General features: G+C 37.4%; 1 protein-coding gene across 3 annotated transcripts in view; it reads left to right on the forward strand.

Moving 5' to 3' along the window:
* LOC136710617 (diacylglycerol kinase beta) overlaps nucleotides 1–26,266 on the forward strand; it is a 107,228-nt gene that overhangs the window by 25,104 nt on the left and 55,858 nt on the right. The window contains exons 3-18 of one of the 3 annotated variants that reach the window (XM_066686316.1): nucleotides 2,124–2,200; nucleotides 5,527–5,547; nucleotides 6,535–6,688; nucleotides 9,421–9,483; nucleotides 10,125–10,379; nucleotides 11,694–11,846; nucleotides 14,978–15,027; nucleotides 16,365–16,439; nucleotides 17,459–17,578; nucleotides 17,804–17,921; nucleotides 19,005–19,093; nucleotides 20,636–20,752; nucleotides 22,338–22,436; nucleotides 22,918–23,025; nucleotides 23,656–23,729; nucleotides 25,297–25,371. In XM_066686316.1, coding sequence (XP_066542413.1) covers nucleotides 2,124–2,200; nucleotides 5,527–5,547; nucleotides 6,535–6,688; nucleotides 9,421–9,483; nucleotides 10,125–10,379; nucleotides 11,694–11,846; nucleotides 14,978–15,027; nucleotides 16,365–16,439; nucleotides 17,459–17,578; nucleotides 17,804–17,921; nucleotides 19,005–19,093; nucleotides 20,636–20,752; nucleotides 22,338–22,436; nucleotides 22,918–23,025; nucleotides 23,656–23,729; nucleotides 25,297–25,371 — 1,648 coding nt within the window. The remainder of the gene's footprint in view (nucleotides 1–2,123; nucleotides 2,201–5,526; nucleotides 5,548–6,534; nucleotides 6,689–9,420; nucleotides 9,484–10,124; nucleotides 10,380–11,693; nucleotides 11,847–14,977; nucleotides 15,028–16,364; nucleotides 16,440–17,458; nucleotides 17,579–17,803; nucleotides 17,922–19,004; nucleotides 19,094–20,635; nucleotides 20,753–22,337; nucleotides 22,437–22,917; nucleotides 23,026–23,655; nucleotides 23,730–25,296; nucleotides 25,372–26,266) is intronic. The other 2 variants (XM_066686314.1, XM_066686315.1) reach the window with 2 other exon arrangements.

Below are 26,266 nucleotides of genomic sequence, written 5' to 3' on the forward strand. Positions count from 1 at the left end.
TTGGCTTTTGCTCATGAGTTTATTTTTAGTGGATAGTGTCTCTTTTTGATTAACCTGCATCCTATACTTTAGAGGTGTAATTGATCTAAAAACCTTTTGCTTCATTAATAACGGATTTTTAATTAATATCTCAAAGTCAGATAGCTTTTAAATCAGTTTTGATCTGGTAATCAGTATTAGTAATCAGTATTAGTTCACAGAAAATGTCATTTTCATGTGCCTCTAAAAAGGTCTAAAGCCAGTTTTGATAGAGTGGAAGCAGCCGAGCATACGCCTAATGTCACCATGGCTAGTGACAAACATTGACTAGAAGGGAATAAAATTGTGCAGCACTGTGCTGTTCTCTGGAGTAATTGAATATTTTTGGGATGAGTTGAAGTGTTGTTTGTGGTCCAGAAATATTCATCTAACATCAGTATGGAACCCTCTAAAGCTTCTGTGGTGAATATAATCTAATCTTCATTGCAATATTCCATGTTATGTTCCCTGACTAGTCTGTTACTGCAGCTAAGGGGGAACAAACTCTATATTATATGCTTTATAACTTACATCATAAACATTAACCATTTCTAAATCCAAGGCAAATTGTTTTCATATTTTCAGTTCAGATTTCTGTTTTATATTCATATGAAAATTTGTACGGATATTTTGAGAGATACTTCTTTTCTTTTTTCCCTGAGGTATGAAGTGATGCTTGTAAAATGTGAGAGTACGTGTGTAAACACAAATTATATTGAGTGGGATCATCCTCTGCTAACCTTAGTAAAAGAGCTTATACATGTGCAAAAGAAGAAAAAACAACGTTCACTGCTTCAACAGACAAAATACAAGACTCAGTGTCATAGCCTGATAATCAGAAACAAACGAGGAGCTTGGTTCTGTTCTCATACTAACACAGTTTGTCATTCACTTAGTAGCATTGTGTATTCTGACAGCTCTCTGTAGCAGGAACACACAGAAGGTTCTAGGTCTTAAGATGTTAATCTTTAGTTTAGCAACTAGTCTGTAACATGCCGTGGTTTATAACATGAGGCCTCAGCAATGTTGATGGACATAAGTATGTGCAGCATCATACTGTGCTGTTCTCCAAGCAATATATATTCATTCATTCATTCATTATCTGTAACCCTTATCCAATTCAGGGTCACGGTGGGTCCAGAGCCTACCTGGAATCATTGGGCGCAAGGCGGGAATACAACCTGGAGGGGGCGCCAGTCCTTCACAGGGCAACACAGACACACACACATTCACTCACACCTACGGACACTTTTGAGTCACCAATTCACCTACTAACGTGTGTTTTTTGGACTGTGGGAGGAAACCGGAGCCCCCGAAGGAAACCCACGCGGACACGAGGAGAACACACCAGCAATATATATATATATATATATATATATATATATATATATTGCTTGGAGAACAGCACAGTATGATGCTGCACATGCTTATGTCCCGCAACATTGCCCTGTGAAGGACTGGCGCCCCCTCCAGGGTGTATTCCCGCCTTGTGCTCAATGATTCCAGGTAGGCTCTGGACCAACCGCGACCCTGAATTGGATAAGCGGTTACAGATAATGAATGAATGAATGAATGAATGAATGAATGAATATTTATATTTTATGTTGATATTAATTTATTTCCGTATTAGTAGGCACAGACTTTGATGTTAACATAAACTTTAAAAGAGCTATATGCATTCATGCATTGTCTGTAACCACTTATCCCACCCAGAATCACAAATTGCAAGGCAGGAACACACCCTGGAGAGGATGCCAGTCCTTCGCAGGGTACTGTGGGAGGAAATTGGAATACACGGAGGAAACTGGAAATTGGAAATACATGGAGAGCAGGGCTCAAGAAGCAATATATTATTTCTATACTGTTGCAGATCTAGTAAAATTTATAAATCATAGCTATTTTGTCCAGTAGCACACATACCCTGAAAGTTTATTCTTTTATAGCACAGTAAATAAGTAATAAAAATATCTGATGTTTATACACCAAATACACCAAAATATCAGTCAGATGCAGTAAATATTTTGTGATTTGCAGAATAGGCAAGTGTGTTAGCATTTTTATTTCATAACATATTTGATTGATCTTCATCTTTCTGTCCTACACAGATTCCTCTAAGAAGCTGAAAGATGTTTTGGAGGAGTTTCATGGAAATGGAGTTCTTTCCAAGTACAACCCTGAGCAGGTACATTCTATCAGCAAGGGAAGCGTTATGAGCTCACTTGATTAAATGCATTGTAAAAAGACTGTAGCCTTTGGCGGGGACATGGCGGAACACAAGTACAGCTCAAACCTCTATTCATTATCAGACATGCTTAGTCATCCACCACCATGTGACAGAGATACCCATCTTTCCTTTCAGGAAGCCTGGCATTGACACATCACCAAAAAACATGCATTATGTTACCTCTGGTAGGCAGAGACATTTATTATTTCCCTTATGGAGTGTCACCATTATATTTATTTGCTTTTTTCCACCTTGACATAAATAACAGGCTAGTCTGGGTGAGGCGCCATTGGTTGTGAACAGCAGTCTTGTCCAGATCGATACAGATTCAGCATTAGTGCAGTCAGTGGGTCTGCAGCCAGCACTGACATGACCAGTGTGGCCACTGACTACTCATCACTGTCAAATTGTGCGCATGTGAGAACCTGTAAATCACCCAGAACCTAGAAATGGCTCCAAATGTTGGTGACATGCCATCAGTGCCAGACCTCTTCTCTTCTACCCGTAACTCCCTGAGAGCTCTATATCTCAGTGATGGATGAGCCGTGACTGACTTAATGCTGCTGGGTTGTAAATATAAGGATCTCAGTACAGCTGCTCCCATAAAAATGAACCAGACCTGGCACTGCATTTATAGGATACCCTGTTCCAACAAAGGCAGGACAGTATTTGAAAAGCTAGAAAAACAGAAAGGAACAAATAATCAATTCTGTTTAATTGTAAAAAAAACGACCAATCCTTGTCATAATTGTGGAAGACTTCCATGCTAGCTGCTGTTATGCACAAGTACAATTACATTACCAATTTAAGGTGTTTTATGAACCTTTCACAACATTTGTGGTCTAGAATGTGTTCTCCCATTTTTTTGGGAATGAGTTACAAGCATCCTTTTAAAAAATAGTGTATCATTAATTAAGGTTAAATGTTAAGTCAAAGCAGATTAATAAATCATACTGTTCAATATAGGGTTAGGTTTTGAGAAACTACGTACATGATTTAGGTCATTTTCCTTTTGTAGACAGATGGATAGATGGATTCTGAGTGTCATGTTTCGGTCAGTGTCATTAATGTGACTGTTTCTAGTTAAAGATCTGTAACTATTGTCCAGTTGTAATCACATAAGCTTTCCTCTGGTTAGGGTTATGTAAATGGTTCAGCAAATGGTTATGTGATACTTTTATCAGCTCATTGTTATTTTTATGGTAAAATTAGACCCACTGAAAGGCTTTTGCACTCATGAACATCAAACAGGAAGTTACTCTTGTTCCTGCCATCATTTTACTGCCTTTCACTCTACCAAATGAAGATACTCATAGTGAAAGCGAGATGTGACTCAGCATTGTGGCCACACATTACATGACTTTATTCCCACAATGACTATTAAAAAAAAAAAGAGTGAACTAAAAACTTGCTAGGGATTGAGGCTGTGACCATGTGAACATGATGCCCAGTCTTTCTATGCAGTTACTTTGTAGAAATTGATATGGTCAGATATAATGCAACACTCTTAGTACCCTTGCTCATATTACTGTACAGTCTTACATACAATACAGTGCAAAAGTGATGGCATTAAATATGCAAGTTAATAATTTTTCAGCATCAGAAAACCAGGAAACACCTTGTAGAGAAAACTGCACAAAGCCTCTATGAGTGACCATGTTATCAAATCTATCTGTATTTAATTTCTTACTCTTTTGTGCTTATTGCTAAGCCTTACTTACTTAATTTGAATCATTTCTATGGTAACTTTGTTACTATTAAAAGGTGTTTCTTTGCACCATTCAACTGTGAGAAAACAACACATTGTGATGGGTCTGAAAGAATGTGTAGCTGTAAAAGACGCCTTTATTAAAAGAATTTGCAAAGAAAATAATTACATCTAAAAGATAAAAGAAATGTTAAAATATAAAACATGGATTGGGATGTGGATTAATGCGGTTAAAGTGGTTTTATGCACTGATGAGTCTAAATTGTATATAACATTTTTTAACAATAGGTTATATTGTTATAGGTTCTATTACGCCATGTCCACAACATCCAGTCAGGCTTGATACTGCAAGTTTGGGAATGTATAACAGCATCTGGATTTAGTGATATCATTCTAATTGAAGGTACCATTAATTCCGATGTGTAAAAGCATGGAAATATATCCCAGCATGTATATTTGAAAAAGAACAATAACTAATGAACCAATGAAAAATATCATAATGGAGAGGTGTGGATACTAAATATTTACATCTGATGCTATGATTAGTATTTTAGGCTTGTGTGTGTGTGTGTGTGTTTTCCTAATTGTACTTAGTGGCCATGTTGACTGAAAATTAAATAAATGAGCAGGTAAACTCATTCACGATCTTCACTGTACACCTTGGCACATGTTTTGACGCCTTTCATCAAGTGCTGTTCATTTAAAATTTGCCAGCAATGCTCATTTTAATTGTCTTTCCCAAGGGGAGACCTTATCAAGTAGGATCTTGTCTTACTTCTACAGTTACTCGGCTCCTAGCTTTCTGACCACGGTATTCATGCATTCCTAATTGACTTTTTGGCTTTTACAAAGAGGTTTTAATTATAACCACAGGGATGCTCATGTTCCAGAGTCGTTTCAGCACAGGTTCTGCCATTCCAGAGTCCCTGGCATGACTCAACCTGCCGCTTTTCTTATCGCTATGTTTTTGTTTCTCTTTCTTTCCCCTAACCTCTCATGTGAGCTGAGCAAATCAGCCCCGAAAAAGGCAAAGAATAGCAAGTCAGCGAAGTGCAAACAATATACTGGTCTTTAAAACAGCCAAGTGCATAGCAAATGGGAGAATGGGTCAGTATTGTATAAAAGATCTTCACTGAGAACTACGATGTGTTTCTGAAAATATAAGCTATATGAAAATCCAATAACACTAAAAGAAGAACCTCAGAGGGATTCCACTATGAAGAAAACGGGAGTTTCCAAAAGTAAATCCAAAGGCTATTAAAAGATATATAGGAAAAGGCACATAAAATCAAAATCAAGACCAGGTTGACCCACCAAAATGGTCAGAAACCAAAATACAGTGCTTCCACAATTTTGATGTTAAGAATTAAAAGATAACCTACTCTTGTTTTTGTGTTGTACAAGAGTAATGTGTACAAATGAGGAATTTGAAGCAAAATTTTGTGGATGTTGACATGAAGAACAGAAGAACCATATCAACAGCAGTGAAAGAAACCCATATGCTCCCAGAGCACCACATTTCACTAGAACTTAATTCCCTTTCTACCTTCTCCCCATCCCTCTGAATGCCAAACAGAAGCAAGATGTTCTCAACCAAGTAAGACAATGCCCTGTGGGTTTGCATGCTGTGTTTCAGTGTGTCTACATGCCCAAACATAACACACCGGTGCCACACTCTCATTTCTGTCCAATCCAAGAGTCATGCACAGGTCATGTGTCTACTAAATTGCAAAAGTCACAGCCAGTGCTTTTTTCTGTGTCTGCTATGCGTTTGTGTCCTTTTTTAAATTTGTCAGATATAGCCTAACTGCTTACTTTGTCATATCTTTTAATAACCTTATGTGGTGTTTTGTTTTCAAGGATGTATTTGTTTGCACTGCATAAAATTGGAGATTTTAAGTGAAATTGTCTCAAATCCAGACAAAATATCAAAATTTTCTCCTTATTCAATTAATTATATATAAGACTACAACCTATTTCTGGATGTTTTGGCTTGATTTAAATAGTTTGACCCAGTTAAAATGTCTTGTTCCATTAGCAGAAATATTTAATGATTAAATAATTAAGGCCAAGGTTTCCAGAAAGCCACAAACAAAAATATCTGCCAGTGCTGTAAGATATTTTCTCTAGAAGAAATAACTTAAAACAAGCAAAATAGGCTAGAAACAAGTTGTATTCTTAGTATTCTTATTCATAGTATTCTTACTCATAATCTCGTCATAAGATGATATGGATTGACTTTATTTAAGATGCTTTTACTTAATATCAACAGACATTTTTTTTGCAATGTGCTCTTTTATATTAGTTTCATTTCTTACATTTCTCAAAGGATCACCTGTTTTATTTGTAATGTCTAAAATATACTGTATGGAAGGTGTTTTTGTCAAACAAATGAAAAGGGCTGGTAGAAAAGGGCATAGTCCCGGTCCCAGCTAAACAATGCTAAAGATTATATAGTCTCTAATCTTCTGTGTCATTATTTACTACGGTCAGATCAGATAAGTGAATATGTGGAATAGTAAATATTACAAATGCACAAACAAGCTTTATCTTGCCTTCATTATAGCTCTGCTGTCCTTTACAGCCAATCGATTATGAGGGCTTCCAGCTCTTCATGGCCACTTACCTGGAGAATGACATCCCTGAGGAACTGTGCCAGCACCTTTTCACCTCCTTCAAGAGCAAAACCGGTGGAAACAGCTCCCATGACACTCCACGCACCGGAGCTGCTCTGCTGGGTAAATATGCTACATAAATCTTTGTGAGAATAAGATGTAACATCTCCAAAAATATCCCTGGGTTTATTTTCACTGTTTAGTGTCTTGATGTATAAGAATCTGCAAAATCAACATATTTGATTTGATAATCAATAAATACGTATTTGTTACTGGAGTTGAGTCATCATTGAAACTCCATTACAGATTATGAATCTGAAAAATATGAGATAATATATGTATTGCCAAACTCTTCAGGATTGTTTGAATGTGGAATTGAATGCAATTTAATGTAATTCAGAGACAGACATTTATATAATTTCCTGTCTATATTAACATACAATTCTATTTTTATTTCTTTGTTTAATTTATATATTATTATTATTTGTAATGTATTAGATGTAAGATCATCTAAGAAGGGTTACAAAAAAAGGTAAAATAATAATAATAATAAAAAATATATATACCACTTCATTGTAGCAACTCAACAAACTGAACACTTTAGGCCTGAAAGCATGCAGAGCTGATGAAGTTGAATAATAGAATAATGGACAGGCCACACCAGACTTTAGACATTAACATTACAGAACATTTTGGGGTGTAAAAATCTCCCTGCAAATATTTGTGAAAACCTGAAAGCAAAGGCCCTCAAAGAAAAAAAAATGGACGCTGTAATCCAGAGGAGGGCGGCATGGTGGCCCAGCAGGTAGTGTCGCAGTCACACAGCTCCAGGGACCTGGAGGTTGTGGGTTCGATTCCCGCTCCGGGTGACTGTCTGTGAGGAGTTTGGTGTGTTCTCCCTGTGTCCGAGTGGGTTTCCTCCGGGTGCTCCGGTTTCATCCCACAGTCCAAAAAACACACATTGGTAGGTGGATCCAGGTAGGCTCTGGACCCACCACGACCCTGAACTGGATAAGTGCTTACAGATAATGAATGAATGAATGTAATCCAGAGGTAACCAGAATTCTAAAAAAAAAAAGAATATTCTTTACTTAATGGCAATTTTTATTGAAAATGTTAATGAATTGTAGTCTACAAATCTAGCAGAGTGCAGAGTTTTAAATTATTTTTAGAGAACAAAATAACAGATGCATGCATAACAGAATTAACCTTGTACATTTATTCTTCACATAACCTGTGCAAATATTGTCTAAATCTTACTTGTTAGAATGTCTTTACAAAGTCCTTGAGTATGATGATTTAAATGAAGTGGAAGCCATGTTTTAGCTAATAGCCTACTTTTGTTTGAAAGTTTGTATATCCACAGGTTGGGCAAGGACATAGACACTCTCACACTCCGACACATGATTAACATTATTAAACTAGATGTGTCTAGACACTGGGAGCTAAGCAGTGGGGAGGTTTTGCCAGTTGCTGCACTGTTACTGCTTGTTAAGGATCCCCATTAGAGTGACTGAGTTTCTCTGAGTGGCTGGATTTAAAAGACCATATGGAAGGATTGTGCCCCTTTCCATGCCAAAAAATATTCCTGGGTTTCAGTCTGAAGTCCACCACCTGTGTTTAGGAAGGTGGTGGGCTTAGACTAAGAACCCACCCCACACACTTTTAGCTGTTTTGCAGAAATCTTATTATTCTGCTACACAGAGATGGTAAATGGTGCCATCTAGTGACTGGGTTCTGACTAACACTAACACTGTAGTTCTCTAGCTACTGAAAAGCTGTTGATTGGTGAATATTATGTGTAGCACACAACAATGCCCCTTAGTTAAAACATTACCGGCATGCCTCATAATTATTATTGCTTAGGGTACTTTACATCAAGTGAAATTATTCAGTAATACTTTACTGTAGGCAATTCTCCTAAAATGGGCAACATTTTGGCCCAACAGATAGTGTCGCTCTCACACAGGTCCAGGATCCTGAGTTAAGTGTTGAAACCCCATGTTGGGTTACTGTCTGTGAGGAGTTTGGTGTGTCTGCGTGGGTTTTCTCTGGGTACTCTGTGTGTAAGTGAGTGTGTGGTGTCCTGTGATGGATTGGCACCCCGTCTAGGGTGTGTTCCTGCCTTGCGCCCAGTGATGCCGAGCAGGCTCTGGACCCACAACAGTGAACAGGACAAACAGTTACAGAAAAATGAATGAATGAATATTCATATAGCTACATGATACCTAAATAAGACATGTATAGATCTATAGAAACATTTACAAACATGTATTTCAAGTGATATAATTTTTCATATAGCTTGACTTGACAACAATGATGTCAAGCTGACGTTACATCTACATTTTATGTTACACAAAACAGGTTCTGTGAACAAAAGTGAGCATTTGGCACTTTCATTTTATAATTTATATTCTTTTTTGCATATGTATGATATACTGTAAATGTGAAAGTCATTTGTTACAATGTACTATGTATCCCCCCCCACAAAAAAAAACCTCATGACACAACACGGCATCAGAAAAAATTAAATTCACATGATTCACAAATTTAAATTAAAAGAGGACAACAGTAGCTTTTACATCATGTAACACCTATTGGAATAATTGTCTATTTTGTTTGTGGTCATAGTTAAAATGTTATCGTAGAGGTGTCATATAGCCTTATGAATACAGCCCAGCTGCAGTGCATTGGCAACTGTGCTTGGGAAATTGTTTCCGTAGTATTTAACAAACATATCTACGCTTCTGATATTTCCAGTATTTCTTTTTTTTTTCTCTAACTCTCATGCCCGCATTGCCTTTGTCTTTTCCTGTGTCACGCTTTCCTTCTCTCTAAATCAACTGTGCCTTTAGAGCCCAAGTCCATTGATGCAGGCATCTCTATACAGACAGAAGTGGCTTGTGCACCTATAACAGGTACTAATAAATTGTGATTCCAGCACTGAGAGACATTGCTCGGCAGCTGCTCCTCGCTCCAAAGACACCACATCCCTCCACCTGCTGTTGCTTTATTGCCTTTTGTGTTTGAACTATGTGTTTATATGTGAATATTTGTTGGAGCAAATTCTTGTATTTTTGACTATAAAATATTCATGGCAGTATTGTGGATGTGCTTATAGTTCATTTTTCCCTGTTCCATATTTGCCTGTTACAGTACGAATGCTCTTTTCATCAGTGTGCAGCTATTGCTGTGGTGTATTGAGAGCATCTGTGTTCTCCCTTTCAGTTGTGTGGAGCTAAGACTTTGCAGATATTGCCTCTCAGTCTCTCTGTCTGAATGATTCGTCCAGCGTTAACACTGTACATATTCCTCTAGCCTCTAGTAACTTCGCACACAGCAAAAAAAATCTTATTAAATAAAAACATCTGAAATCTAGTCGTAATAATGTTATATGTAATAATAGTATAATGTTATTAACCTAATCTTATAATATTTCTTTTTTATTAATTGGCTAGATTTAAGATGATTACATTTAATAAGATATCATTAGTTTGTAGTGTAACTTATCTTTCTTATCTTTTTTTCTTTCTTTCTTGCCTTGCTCCTGTTATAATAGGGATGAATGGCAAAAGTATTCTCAGTGCTATGGGAAGACACACTCCGGAGCATTCTGCTGGAATAACTCCAGGCTCAGGTGCCACCACATCCCCCTGCTCTTCCCGCTCCTCGTCTCAGCGCTCAGGCACAGGGGGACAAACTCCAGGAGGTCCTCAGCGCTCACCTGGCACTCAGCCCACTGCTCCAACAGCCAGCAACAGCAGCAGTGCCCTGGCTCCATCCAAAACCACCAACTCACCAAGGCTGTCCCCAGGTGTGAACTCTGATAGGAGGATATATCAGACATTACATACTCTTCTTTTCATTTTTATTTGTTAGATTTTTCATTACCATCCTATTATAGTGGAAAATTCTGTAATATATTTAGCTGCTGCTCTAGTCAGGATTTGAACCTTTTAAACTGATTACAGCTCATCGTTGTTCTGTTGAGAGTTGACAGATTTGCAATATACTGCTTTAAATTGTTTGGTAATAATGAAAGGAATATTTGAGTTATTTAGTTCTGAGAACGAGAAGCTGAAGTGCAGGTGCCTAAACAGATATGTAGAGCTTATTCATTTAAAGCAACACTAGTTCACACAGTACATCACACAGTAGTTTGTGATGATCCACTGATCTGTAATAGGGAGAATAGAGCCTCTGCTGGTGCTACTCCGGGCTCAGTACTGCAGAAACTGCGCTGTGTAACTTTAAGAGGAGGATAGGAAAACACAGCCCAGCCTCCTCCTCCTCCTCCTCCTCCTCCTTAATTTCAGGACACTGCTGTAAAAGTGAATTACGTTGTGCAATGGTAGGTGTCGCTCAGGAGCAAAAATACCAAATCTTACCTAGTGTTGTTTTAAGTGAATAATTCTTAATTTAATTCTGAATTTAATTTAAGTGAAGTTTGTGAACATGACCGCTTTCTGCTGCATCTTTCTTATACAACACTTAGCTGAAGCTCTTATCCACATCTAAGAAAAATAGTTGGCAAATGTGGTTTTAGGAGTTTTGTTTAAGGAAATTCATGAGTGTAGTGTGGTATGATTACTCCAGCCCTAACCTTTTTGCACAATAGAGCATGATATTACCCTCTACACAGCATCACCATCAGCAATAATCAGATAACACAGGTTTTTAGAAAGAAATAGATATGAAAGAGAGTGTTATGGAAGCTTTAAAACTTTTATCCAAACTCAAACCCTGGAGCAGCACAGTAAGTATTTTTTAGAAATGTTTAAAAATGTTCATGAATACCGTGTCTGACTATATTCCATATCTTACCATTCCATAAATTATTAACCAAAATTCTTCAAGGAAAGTCTTCTACAGAAATTTGTGTTTTGCTTTAATGCATTCTGAATTAGTTTACATATGGTCAGCTTTATTCAATATATTTTAAAGTGCATATTTTTATTAACATGGGAATTATAAGCTTTTTAAGTTAATCAGTCGTTCACTATGGATACAGCAGGTAGACACTAGGTTTAAAATGCTGAAGTGTTCTTATGAACTTAGGAGATTTCATTTCATTTTGCTATAGTCTCTGGAGGAAACTAACAGAAACACATTTTTTTGTTACCCTCAGAACAAAGTCGGTCAGAGAAAGTACTGTCTCTAAGGAGGAGCCCGTCCCCTCAGAAGGGGTCTATGCTTTCATCCCCACAGGTGGTCTTCCTGAAGGACATTGTGTGCTACCTGTCTCTACTGGAGCGAGGAACCCCAGAGGATAAGCTAGAATGTGAGTGGGCTGGTTCGTGTTTGGTCATGCATTCCCTGGCTATGGGATATTAACCCTCTGTATTTGACAGTGAAACATTCACACCAAGAACTTATTGGAAGTCCAGTTTTTTTGTCTTGTAATACAAGTGGCTGGAATTATGGGAATAGAATACACAAAATGAAATCTGTTGAAAGGACAGAGAAGAATCTTTGGTGTTTTAAGTTTAGACATTTTTTTGTTTTTTACATTCCTGTTCTTATAAAGAAATAACTAAAATATATAAGTGCCTGCCAGTGACTTTACACTGGTATGTCAGTGTGTGGAGAGTGGTGCCATTTTATGATACACAACCTGGCCAAAAATTAAAAGGTCACCACATGGATTTAACTAAGTAAATAGATGAGAGCCTCCCATTGGATAATTACTGCATGGGTGATTATGTTTCCGCTGGCAACACGTTATTTAACCCTAACTAATGCAGTGAATAGCTTCTCATTTGTTAAACAACCATGTCGACAGACACATCCTATGACTTGAATATTCCTTGAATGATTGGTATCCACTTAAACGTTTGGTGTATTCAAATCGTAGAAAAACAACAGTAAATCTCAGGGTTATGTTTAATAATAAAAGTAAAAGTATTTCCAAACTCACAGTGTGAAGGGAACTCAAGGGACTAAACAGCTGTGTAGCCTTAAGAAAACCATTTATCAATGAGGCAAACCAGCAAAAAAAAAGCTTCAGTTTGCTAGGGAGCATAAAGATTGGACTCTGGAGCAATGAAAGATGGTCATGTTGTCTGATGAGTCCAGATTTACCCTGTTCCAGAGTGATGGGCGCATCAGGGTAAAAAGGGAGGCAGCTGAAGTGATGCACCCATCATGCCTAGTGCCTACCGTATAATCCTGTGGGGGAAGTGCTATGATCTGGGGTTGCTGCAGTTGGTCAGGTCTAGGTTTAGCAACGTTGTGCACAAAGAAGGAGGTCCGCTGACTTCCTGAATATACTGAACGACCAGGTTATTCCAACAATGGATTTTTTTCTTCCCTGATGGCATGGGCAATTCCAAGATGACAATGCCAGGATTCACTGGGCTCAAATTGTGAACGTACCCTTAAATATACCCTACCTCTATCCTGTTGCATTGTTAACATTTTGCATCTCAACTGTATTAGAAGTATTTATTAAATTAGCAATAATTTTTAACCTGTTGAGTGTAGCTTTGGATAGGAAAATATGTTGAAAATTGTTTCGAAGTATTTGCAATCACACAGCATTTTGTGGATGTATTATGTTCATCGATGTATTCCTTTTATTGTTAAAATAATAGATAAAAATTACAGTTTCCCCCATTTTCCAGATGCAGTAGAAACTGTTAATTCAAACATATTTCAGAGAGATATTTAAGCTGGCGCCACTACACCGTCTAACGTCTGTTGTTAGTTGAGCCATATTTCACATTCCAGTTCGTGAACTAAATTAGGCGGTGAACCATTCGGTGGTGACCAGATATCCTCTTTTCCTTGGACAAGTACTTTTTTCGTACCTAAATAATCCGTGTTCAAGTGTTCAAGGGGTCAGAGTGTTGAGAGCTGAATTGGGACACGGTCGCGCCGCTTCAGTGCTGTAGGTTCAGCTGCGGTGCAGCTCAGTGTTTTACTGGAGCCTCCAACAGAAATATGTTGAACGTTGTTGAGGTAACATTTGTCATAGTCTCTTCATGTGTTTGGAGAATGTTTGTGTGTCCCAGCATTTTGGTTTGTTCTATATATTTTACAAACAGAAAGTCATCTTGTGTGTCCCTGTAATGACATGAATACATGGACACATTTCACCGTTACTGACTTTCTGACGAATAAATTATCTACATCTGCACATCTTTTTGTTTAACTTATAAACCGGGCTGTGAATTTGTTACAACACCGTTTTATAAGTCAGACCCTTATAGAAATGTAAGTCAGTAATAAATACCCAGTTCCCAGCGAGGACCTGTTCCTTTATCAAATATAGATTACTTAAAAAAAGTTCAGGTGCTTGGTTTTAGAAATGTTCAAAAACGAGTAATAAACTAATTTTATAGAATTGATATGAAGCACCAAAATTTCTCCAGACCATCCAATAACAAGGGCATGTATTTTGGACTTTCCTGATTTTGAAATGCAAGAAAAACCTCTGTAACAATGGCTATATGGCTAATGGTGGTCTGGCTAAACTAGCCTTGCCTAATTTCTCATTGCTCTTGTTTTTTGTTTTGTTTTGTTTTTTTAATGAAAAAGAATAAAGAGAAGATCTCCCATGTTTTATCTGAATTTGATATATAAATATATTTTGAATTTGATGCCTGCAACACACTCTAGAAAGTTGGTACAGAGGCAGAATAAGAGGAAAAACTGGCCCTTGAGCCCTGTACCCAAAACATTTTTTGATTTTTTGACCCATGACATGGGCTCCCCCTAGAGCCGGCCTTGGATTAAACAAAAGGAAAACCACACATCAATTCTGTGTGAAAATGTGTAAAGCTTCACGAGAATGAACAAAACACAGATTCTTGTTTATTTTGTTTTACATTTAAAAAAGACCCCGCTTTTCTGGGATTAGACCTTGTACATTGAATTGTACAGCACCATTGTGACATCATAATAAAATAACTACCTGCAGCATTATCAATGTAACATGTGGGCAGGCTTTCCTATAATGATTTTGACAACCTATGGATGACATACTAGTTCCTTAGATTCCCAACCAGAAACACTAAAGGAGCAGCCAATCTCAGGTATATTAGATTTTTCTCTGAACTGATGCTTAAACCTGAACAGTTTTTTGTAAGATTTGTTGCTGTGTATCCAGGGCCTGAGCCAGTGAGAGTGACATGCACAAGTTTCCAGAACTCGATTACCTCAAGGCTTAGGGCAACTGCTGACATCACAAAGTACCAACAACTTTAAGTCACTCAGCTGACTCCCTTAGCATGATCAGTTATATCACCCTGGAGCTAATCTCTCTTAAAAGTCACTGTTCAGGACAGCAGTGCAGTAAGACAGGGACAGTGCTTGACTTTCTCTGTAGTGGGTTTATGGGCTAATGAGATGTTACAGTTTAAAATATGGGTTCTGTTCTCTCTCGCCTCTCTTTCATCTCTCGCTCCTCAGTCATGTTCCGGCTCTATGATACAGATGGCAATGGCCTGCTGGACAGCTCAGTAAGTCAATTCCAATTCTTCAGCACACATGAGATACATTTTATTAGCAACCCAAAGGGACACCCCGTTCATTTCTACATTTTCTTTGCATTCCTGCTTAGAAATTGAATAACATATACAATTTATATTTGTAAAACTACACATTATTCTTTTAAAATATATGTGCTTCATAATAAAAGCTCCCAATAAACTGAATTAAACTTATATTTGATAGATGATTGTGCTAATTTTATTATGAATCTAAGCATTTAATTACTGACATTAAAATAATCAAAGTACTGTAAAAGCTTATCACTTAAACTCTTTGTACTAATTAATTAAAATGAAGTGAAAGTTTAGCCATTCGTCAAGTTCTTCATAACAGTTTTGAATTGCTTTTCATGCTACTAAGTAAATGGCTATTATTTATGTATCAAACAATCAGTTTGAGGAACTGTCACGAATGATTAAGCTTCTACAGTTCTGTTCATTAGTGAAAATCTGTTCATTAGTAGTTTGTTAAGACACAAATAGTTTATATTTCAAATAGTACAATACATTATTAAATAAATAATATATGTGTTATACAAGGTGTCTCAAAGGTAAGGAAACAAAATTAAAGAAACAAACACCCATAAAAAACACAGTGATCCAATTTTAGACACAAGCTCTGTCTGTGTGTGTGTGTGGGGGGGGGGGGGGGGTGAAACCGTTTAGGCCATAATTCCTCCTTCTTCCAAAGTCTATGTCTAAAATTGTATCACTGTCTTTTACATGGGTGATTATATTTTCCTTAATTTTGAGACAGTTTTGTAATTAACGTTCATTATTAACCTATAAGATAATGATTAAATAACATGTAGAAATACACTGGCAATAACAGGGCTTAATATTTTTACAACTTCTACACTTTGACACTTGGGTTCAGTGGTGCATCACTATTAACCTAATGTGCAACTTGTAAAAACAGTTGGCATACAATTTAGATTTAAAGCCTGATGCTAATGTAAATTATCTTGTAAAATATGTTTTTTACAAGATTGTCTTGTAAAATGTAGACACGTTTGTCTCATGTGGTGTCCCTGTCACTGTTATTCTATGGTCACTGCATTCAATCCACTGCAGGATTATGCTCTGACAGAAGCTTCAGGAATAAATCCTTACACTTCTTTCATGGTTAGACCTTTTTTAGCAGGAAGAAAAACATGTTGATGATGTGTTTACATTTAGCATGCTTTATATATACACATACAAATACACATACAGTATTGTGCAGAAGTCTTAGGCACACTTTTTATTCTTCTTTATTACCAGCATTAATTTACTGTGGTTTCTAACTGTAAATAATGCCCACTCAGGAACTGGACCGCATCGTCAATCAGATGGTCCATGTAGCAGAATACCTGGAATGGGATTCCACAGAGTTGCGGCCGGTAAGATGACAGTGCCTGTGGACCATGTTGTGCATGCAGGGTCTAGAGGACAAATTTCAGAGGTTGTCAGGAACTCATATACTATATACAAATGTCTGTAAACACCCCTTAAAATTTGTTAATTCAGTGGTCTCCTAAGATGCCTCTGAGATGGAAACGGCAGGTGTAAACATTTATGCATCTTGCCCAAAATTAGTGATCAGGACCCGCAAGAGAAACAGGGCTTTAGATTATTCCTTATAATATAAACCAAACAAAGATTATTGAAATCATTTTTGTAGATACTGGTAGAGGTCATTTAAATCTGTATTTACAAATGTTAAAAATGTCTAGAGCTTGTGGAGTGTAATTACCAGTGTTTGGGCAAGATGGCCTCTGACAAATTATCAGACCCTGCTGCTTCAGTGGAAGCAGACAGAGCAAAATATTACTACTGAGGTGAGCATATGGATCTCAAGTGTTTGCTGCAGTCACCTTTGAACACTGCAGATGGTGCAGAAGGAAATGGCCTTCTGGGAAACATTTTGATATATATTCTAATTTGTCATCCATCTCTTGATGCACATAAATGTGGTTGTGTCTCACTGTGTATAAACCAAGCAGAACACCCTGGTCATCAGACACTGGTGTTTTAGTCATATGCAGAGTCAGATTCAAATCTGTTGCAATTGCTCTTAGCTATAACAGACCAGCTCTGTGGAACACACTGCCTGATTAGCTACAATCTGCTGCAAAATCTTTTTACTCTATATAACTCTATATGCTGAAGGCCTTTCTATTTCTTTATTTTAATCTTATTGGTATTTTCTTTTTTTTAGTTAAACCACTTCTGTTCTTGTCTATTAATGTATTCGGTCCCTTTTCATCTTCCTTTATATTATGTTTCATTTTTTAAAAGAACTTAAAGCTTCATGCCATATGTGGAAGCTATATTATGATAATAATAATAATAAGAAGAAGAAGTAGAATCATCATCAGCATTATTATTATCATTGTTATTATTGTTATGTATGTTGTAGATCCTGAAAGAGATGATGGAGGAGATCGACTATGACCGAGATGGAACAGTTACTCTAGAGGAGTGGATTCGAGGAGGGATGACCACTATACCTCTGTTGGTACTGCTGGGCATGGAGACGGTGAGTCAGAGTGTGTCTGTTTGTCTGCATGTGTGTGAGTGAGCCTCTATGTTCTGGGTGATATCTCTTTGTGTCTGCTGCTGTGGAAATCGAATCAAGATATTTCTGAGTCTTAGTCGCTGTCTGAGTCCAGCAGATGTCTGAGTTCAGAACACTAGATTACTGGGGTCTGTGCAGTAGTGCATGAAACTAATTATTCTTGCTTTCTTAAACATCTATCCTCAGAATGTACAAGAAGATGGGCAGCATGTGTGGAGACTGAAGCACTTCAACAAGCCAGCGTACTGTAACTACTGCCACACAATGTTGTTAGGAGTGCGAAAACAAGGCCTTTGCTGTTCACGTAAGTGTCTGATCTAAAGAGCAAGATACTCTAGTGATGTTATTAGGCAGTTGTTCTAAAATCAATCCAAGACCCTGTGTTCAGCATTTTAGTGTGTTTTTCCCATGCTCAAAAATCATCTACTTTAGCTAATCAACTACTCAACAAGCCCTTCCTTATACAGCATTAAAATGTGCAAGACAAGGAGATCTCCAGGATCAGAGTTAACGGCACATGAAACAAAGAACAGGAATCACAAACTTGGGTTGCGTATACGGAGTATAGAGAATTTTATTGACTTTTTATGTATAAGTTGCACATGTACACATTATGTTAATAGACTTCACATTCTGGTTTAGAAAAATATGCCTTTGTCTGAGTCACTATGAAAAGTGGATAGTCACAATTATTTCAATAACTCAGTTAAAATATTAAAATGTACCTTATCTTTTAATAATCAATTATTATTTCCCAGTTAATAATGAACTTATCTCAATGCAAACATCTCTTAGACAAATTAAATGGGATATCAGCATGTAGAGCCATGAAACAGCAACTACTGACAGTTGTGAACAAATGCACACATTCAGTGACTGATGCTTTTGTAATAGTGCTGTATGTAAGGAAAATTATTTTAGTAGGGTTGCAGTATGAACACCTTGTAACAAACATGAATGGATAGTTTAGAACTACATTAGCGTTGATCTACAGAGAATTGAGAAAAAGTAACGTTAGATGAAACATCGTAAATGCTTGACCCCTGCAATCCATTTCTATCAAAATGTAGATGGCCTTTTCAGGATTACAGGGCATGTCGGCCACTGAAAGGTTTAATCAGTATTATAAAATGTAAAAGCTGTGACGTTAACAGTTCCTAAATCTAAACAGAATACTGATACACTCTAGTTCTCTAAACACCATCATCAAAACATCCATTTTTGGAATATATGTTGGATGAATGATGTTAGGCCTTCTAGTGACTAAAGCTGATTTGGAAGCTTGTGACAGCTAAATACTTGTAGGTTAGTATCTTCTTTTGTCACCCAGGTGTAAATGAGAATCCACTGTCACATTTCACTGTTTTTTCCTTTTTATCTTTGACAGTATGCAAGTACACAGTCCATGAGCGCTGTGTGTCCAAAGACATTGCTGCCTGCATCAGCACCTATGCCAAGTCCCGCAGACACACCAACGTGAGTACATTAGTTCTGCAGAAGGCTTACACACACCTGTGATTGTTTTAGGTCACAAAAAGCTAATATTATACTGTTAATTGTTCTAGATGGTTTTTTTTGTATTTGTTGAAGACATTGCTAAGCACATACTATGTGTATGCTTTACACACTATAAACAGATTGCACAGCTGACCAAAAACAGTAAACATGGAGTCAAATTTAAAGTCACTTCTACCAAAACTCAAAATGTAAAGAAAATTCTGGACTTCAAATGCATGAACCAGGATCACTAGTTCATCCTTCCTGACCTGGATATATATAAAAATGTACATAATGCTTCAAGGGTTTTGTGAAAGCAGATTTGTGAGGATTACACTTTTCCTTATGTTATAGCTTCATTTTTACACTAGTTGACGTCTGAGGTTCAAATTTTGCAGCTCACCCCCAAAACAATGTTCCATAAATGTGTCAGAGAGGTTATGAGAACATCCTGTGTGCAGTGAGTAGTAGCCATCTACAGACGTAGAAGGATAGGGGAAGATCATTCAGCATTTCTTACATAGTTGGACTCTAAATTTGATCTAGGCTTTCAGTTAAAGCTCTCTGGAATCATCTTTCAGGCTTGGCTTCCTTGAGTCTACACAAATATGCACCTCTCTGAATATGATGTGAAATCACTTTGTACTACAGGAGCAGTATGTAGTGTGAAATTGTTTTCTCTTTTGAGCTTGTTTTATAGTTTATCTCCATAAACCCCATATCACATTTGTCAACAGGATTTGATTTAGATATTTAACTTAATTTAAATATTCTAACAAAGTGAGAATGCAATATATAAACATCTTGTGGATATGTGGAGACCAGTGGTGATGTTGTCTTTATAGAAACTGAACAATAGAACTGTGTAATATTAATTATGGTGACCAGATCTGCGTTGGTGACAAGAGGTGGGGGGGGGATGTGGCGTGGGGGGGGGGGTGGACAACTACTGAATTGCAGACTGACCAATTAAATGTTTACAGAGAAGTTTATCAACCAATCACTGTAGCTCTACAGTCAGACTGTCCAATCTGAAGATTTTAGGCTACTTCACCACGCCCCCTACGTGAACCAATCGGAGTAGGGGAAGGCGGGACTAGTTTGTTGAACGAAACGCTTCTCGAAGTTCTATGTAAGCTTTAGAAAAACAAAATCCCGGATGTTTGTGAAATTCCGCCCGGACATTTTATAAGTCTAAAAAAGAGGACATGTCCGGGTAAAGGAGGACGTCTGGTCACCCTATATTAATTATTTATTATTGTTTTGAGCAGGAACATACAGTCATATACAAAAGTCTGGAAACCCCAGGATGAATAACATTTTAACATGTAACAAAATTATATGTATACAAGCCCGGATTATCCCATGGGTAATATGGGCATGTTCCGAAGGGGCCAAGTTTTCAAGATGGCGGCTATGTTCCGGACATAACCTAAAAGATAGGCTCCGTCACCCATTACTTGCTGGGGTTTTCAGACTATATATATTTATATATCCTTTTTGACATCTTTGCATTTGCAGGCAATGCAGCATGTGTGGATGGAGGGCAATTCACCAACAAAGTGTGATCGGTGTCACCGCAGTATCAAGTGTTACCAGGGCCTTACTGGACTTCATTGTGTTTGGTGTCAAATTAGTGTAAGTAAATATCTCCCTCTAGTGGGCATCTAGAACTCACAGACAACATTTTCCTGCCTACTTTATTTCTGTTTGGGAAAATTAACATTTCATAACAGGCCTCATAGAAAAATATTTCTGCACTGGTAAATGATTGACCATCACAATCAGTGATTATGTGAACTCAGTTTATGAACATCTGTTTACTTATATTTTTGATTTGTTTTTAAAGCAATGTGTAAGAGATATTAGTCTATACTAATATCTATATATACTAATATGTATATTTACTACATCTAAGATCAAGTACTAAATAATACTTTCTCATCTCTGAGGAACAAAAATAAATTTTCACAAATTATATTTGTTAATTCAAATATTTCCAAGCACTGGGCCATAGATCAGTACCCGGTGAAGAGTCATTTGGTACCAGGCCTCAACAGCCACCAAATACTGCATGGGGACTTAGCAACATAAACTATGTTTGCGATCATTTTTATAGTGATTTGCAATTAAAACACTGAAAGGTATTTTAGGTTTATTATTAAATCAGTTTACTATGTAACATCTCCATAAGTATGGATTAAGTTGAAGACCAAATACCCTGAACTTTCCACAGAGGTCTTGAACATGCTGTTTATTTCTGTCCACTTATTTGTGTGTGGTCACAAAAGTATAACATAAAATGCAGGAGTACAATTCGTGTATTTGTGCTGCTCTTGCTCAAACTTTGGAGCAGTTAATTGTGCGTAAGCCCTGAAAATTTCAACATGAGTAGTGAAAATCTAAGAGCAAGCATTGAAAGATTGAGCATAAGACTAGCATAACAAGTACTCCATTAATAGTGCCCTCATTTTAAAAACATGTTCTCAGTTTTTTACATTAAAATAATACCATAGTGTTTTCAGCGTTGACAGCCATCAAAATAAGGCTTTGCAACTGACTTGATGCGAAAAACATACTGTGCTTGCCACTCTCAGATATAACGCCACAACATGATCACCTTGTCTCTGGGAAGCAGGCCCAGGGATCACATTAATGCTGAGTTAATATGCAAACTGTGCAACAACAGCAGAGTACAAGGACACACCTCAGACCCCCAACCCCCCACTGCTCTGTTCATTAAATATGCCAGGAGGTATCATACATATGGTCCATGTTGGTTAGAAGGTAGGGGGCCGCTGTATTAAAATTATATTCACGTTACTGTAGTATCTACATTCTCCTCTTGGTGGCAGTATTTCTTTGACTTTGTAATGTAAACTTTTAGGAGATAGGACCTCACATTTTATTTTTACAGCAATTCCTCGCCTAATGGTTAGTGACTAATGGCTGCTCTGGGATGTCTGTGTCAAAGCTGAAATATTATCCCATCAGTTCTCCCTCTACTCTCGCTCTCACTCTCATTCTCGCAGTCACTCTCTCTCTCACACAGGCACACACACACACACATACACACAGAGAATGAATTCAAACTGACACTCATGTATTCAGATAGAGTTCCTTTTTACTGGTACTTAATTACTGTATGATTCAGAGGAAGGGCATGCAAACTGTTGTCCAGGCCCCTTCACTCTTATCTATTATAATCTTTTCTCATCCACAGCTCCATAACAAATGTGCATCTAATGTAAAGCCTGAGTGTGATGGTGGAGCACTGAGGGACCACACCCTCCTGCCTTCTTACATCTGTCCTGTTGTACTGGTCAGTTCAGCAGTCTTTCTTTCAGTTCAGCTGTTTCTATTGTTCACTACTGAGGTGCCAAAGGTCTGTGATCATGGAGGGCTTAAGTTAAGTTAAGTGTTTAAATTAGTGGATGACTAGTAAACAGTTTCAGGATCAAAACTGTATAGCGAGAGTGAATATTTATCTGGAATCACATAAAAACAGGTAGTGACCCAATAGTTCAAAAGTGAGCATTCAGATACTCATGAGCCAGTGGTTGTCATCAGTGTTTAAGTCATTGCAATTTTTTGTTTGTTCATAAAGTTCTAAAGGACCTGTTTAGCTGAATTAGAAAAGTTAAATCAAGGATATACTTAAACTTTGAAAACAAACCTGTAGGTCCATAGCACTGCAGTTACCACTTTACACTTTGTGGTCTATAGGCTGTGTTGGGATGCTACACTTTATTCCCCAGCCTGTTCTTCTGGATATGTTATATGCTGCATATTCTTTCAATCAGGATCGTCACTCTGCTGTAAAAAGAGGTGAAGGTGAGTCATCCCCCAGCACCAGTCCTGATGACTCCAACCAGTGCTTTAAGTTCACTGGAGATGGACAAGCATTGCAGGTAAACCAGTAAAGCCCAGACCCAAAGGTCAATAATCCACATATAGTCAATTTATGTCCATTGTAAATATTATATGTCAGTTTTTGACTAAATTTAAAAATGCCAGAGGCCCTGTGGCATTGGTTCAGTTCACGGCGGGGGTTCCAGTATATAACAGAGTGAAATGGTAGGTAAGGGACTACTAGACTGTCTGTTGTGGAGTCGGTTGCCATTTTGTTAAAGTACTGACTGTACTATTGTGTCAGACTGCTCAATAATTACATGTCTCATCCATTAAAAAATCATTTTAGAGGGAACTGCTTTTTTTCCCCAATTTGTACTCATAAAATTGCATTAATTTAACTAAAAGTGTGCTTTTACTCTTGGCATGGTGAACCCCAATCTCCTTCCAAATTCTCTCCTGGATTTTATCATTCATCTTACAATGAGTCCACAGAAATTCTCAGAAAAGCACCTTCTTGGAAAAATTATTGTTCCATTAAAAATATATAATCTTGACCATTTTTGTCCTTTTCGTGTAAATTTACCATGTTCGAGATACAAACATTTAACCTGACAGCAATGTTGTCTCATGGTTATTATACATTTATTTTGTAATATTCTTGTAATATAGTTTTTTTGTATTTTCAGATCACCCCTCTCCCTGGGACACATCCACTGCTGGTACTGGTTAATCCGAAAAGTGGTGGTCGGCAGGGTGAAAGGTGGGTATCGTTTTTATTTCACTCTCATCCACATATGCTGTAGTCTACAAGACAATATTATTTGTCTCATCTAGGCATGGACCAATGTAAAATTCTAATATCACAATATCCTTTCTCATGGTTCACCTTTTTTTGTGCCATTTTAAACTATTCAAGCTATAAGCCCATTAAAACCCATGATATTGTCAGTAAGTGAGAGGAGGTTCAGTATCTAACAGTCAGCTTGTGGTTTGCTGGTTTTATTTGGTCCAGGAGATAAACCTTTATTACTGTAGACAGCATACTGTGTTTGAAATTATAATATCGCAGCCTTTAATGTGAATTGTGTAGGGGTTAAGTACAACAACTAAAAACTCAACTAACAACAAATAAAATGAGATCAAGAGATGACATCATAGTGGGACTGTGTGGAAGCAGTAACAATATTGCATATATTCAGTATTACAACATATTTATTCCTGGATATGTCAACCATGGAAAGGTTTGTCCAATCTGCCAATGTCATACACACAATATTTGAAGAATACAGTTAATCAGAGTTCTTTAAAGCATTGGGTGTAGTGTTTTGTTGGAAAATTCATGTTGGTCATAGTGTGATTATAAAGCTATCACATTATTTCTGGAATGTTTTCGTTCTTGTCCTTAAAACCATCCACTTGTGGTCATCATTTCTACTTCTCTGAAACAAAATGTCTTGCAGCATCTTGTTATTCTTGCTTGTCAGCACTGTCCTAAATACCATCAAAGTATACAGGAGGCAGCACTGCTCTTTAACAAGGAAGAATGTAGGTGTTGTTGCAGCTTTCACCACCCACCACACATCCTCACTGCGCCAGGGGACCAGTTTGGGATCCAGCAGTAGCGTTACCATAGCAACCCGCTTTTAAATACCAATAATGGCCCGATTATTCCCTATTATTAGACTTGAGCTCTCACAAAGACGTGTTAACTCCTCTAGATCCAAAAAAGAACAGTTTGGACCGTTCCTTTAATGCAAATAAGGAAATTAAGTGGTCATCACTGATTTCACTGCAATTGTATTTTTCCACTTCACCCTGTTCAGTACATAAAGACCCACTTAGTATTTTTAGACCCTTGACTCTGCCCTTATATTCTTTACATAAGGAATGAATGGTGTTTTCAGTGCTTATAAGTGCTCAAATTACCCCCCCCCCCCACACACACACACACATAATGTATAGTGCCCCAGACTAAAAGCTTTCTCTGTTTTCTGAATTCGAGACTCTCCCTATCTCTACCTCTTTCTCTCTCTCTCTCTCTCTCTCTCTCTCTCTCTCTCTCGCTCTCTCTCTCTCTCTCTTGCATCCCCCCCCCCCCATTTTTTTTTCAACTAATGTTTTGCTGCATGAGCCAATGAAAGCTAACAAAATTAGAAGTGAAGGACATTGTGGAGCATTCCGTTTTTATTTCATACAGTACCTACTAGTCAAGGTTATTGGAAACAATATACAACAAAAAACAATGCATTTGAATATTTCTGTGATATGTCACAATCAGTATCAATATCAGATACTTTCAGTATCAGTTTTTCTGTTTTCTTCTTCAGAGTGTTGCGGAAGTTCCAATACCTGCTTAACCCCAGGCAGGTGTACAGTCTGGACCGTGGAGGACCCACGGTGGGGTAAGTTCACCTGTTCAATTATGACCAGTTTGACTGGGGTTGACACCCTTGCTGAAAACACTTTGACCTTTGGCATTACATTTTTTCTCTGTCAGTTTAAGGTCACAGTAATTAATGAGTCAAATATAATTTACAGTTTACTTTAATCCATAAATATATACTATACACTGCATATCTTTTTTACAGTAGATATAAAAATTTAAGGAGAACTTACATTTACCTAAATTGCCCAGTTTATCATTCCAATCTAAAATTATAATGAATAGAAGGAATGCAAGTGAAGCGTATTTAAATTTTTTTGAAATCATGTCACCAAAGAAAAAATAAGATAAGAGAACAATAAGCACTGTAGCAGAAAAAAATCTTAAAAATTAAATCTTTGTGGGTAACAGCTATAAGAATTTGCAGGAAATGCAGAGGATTTTGCTTTGAATAACATCAGAACGTCTGCACTCGCAGGTCATTACTTTTACCAATTTCTCAAATTCTACTCTAGACTGATTTTGTTCCATATTTCTTTCAGTCTTTTCCAAATTTTGGTAAGTGTAATGGGTTTCTTAGCCATAACCTTGTAAACAATAATCCTAAAAAGATTCTTGATCAGGTTCAGATCAAGATAATGGGTTGGACACTTTATCTGAATATTAACATCTTCATTTAAATGCTTTGCCAAGTGACAAGAGGCACTGCTTTTCATAAGAATTGCTGGCAGACTGGGAGTTGTTTGCAGGTTGCATGTTGCAGAAGTAGGTTCTGATAAATATTACCATTCACCTGGCCATGTAGCTGAGGCCCAACTCCTGTTGAGGAAAACATTTTCAAAACCATGATGCTTCCTTCTCCAAACTTAACTGATGCCTTCACACAGATCAGGCTCTGTCTTTTCTAAGTTCGA

Source organism: Hoplias malabaricus, chromosome 12, assembly GCF_029633855.1.
Source record: "Hoplias malabaricus isolate fHopMal1 chromosome 12, fHopMal1.hap1, whole genome shotgun sequence".
Taxonomy (NCBI): Eukaryota; Metazoa; Chordata; class Actinopteri; order Characiformes; family Erythrinidae; genus Hoplias; species Hoplias malabaricus.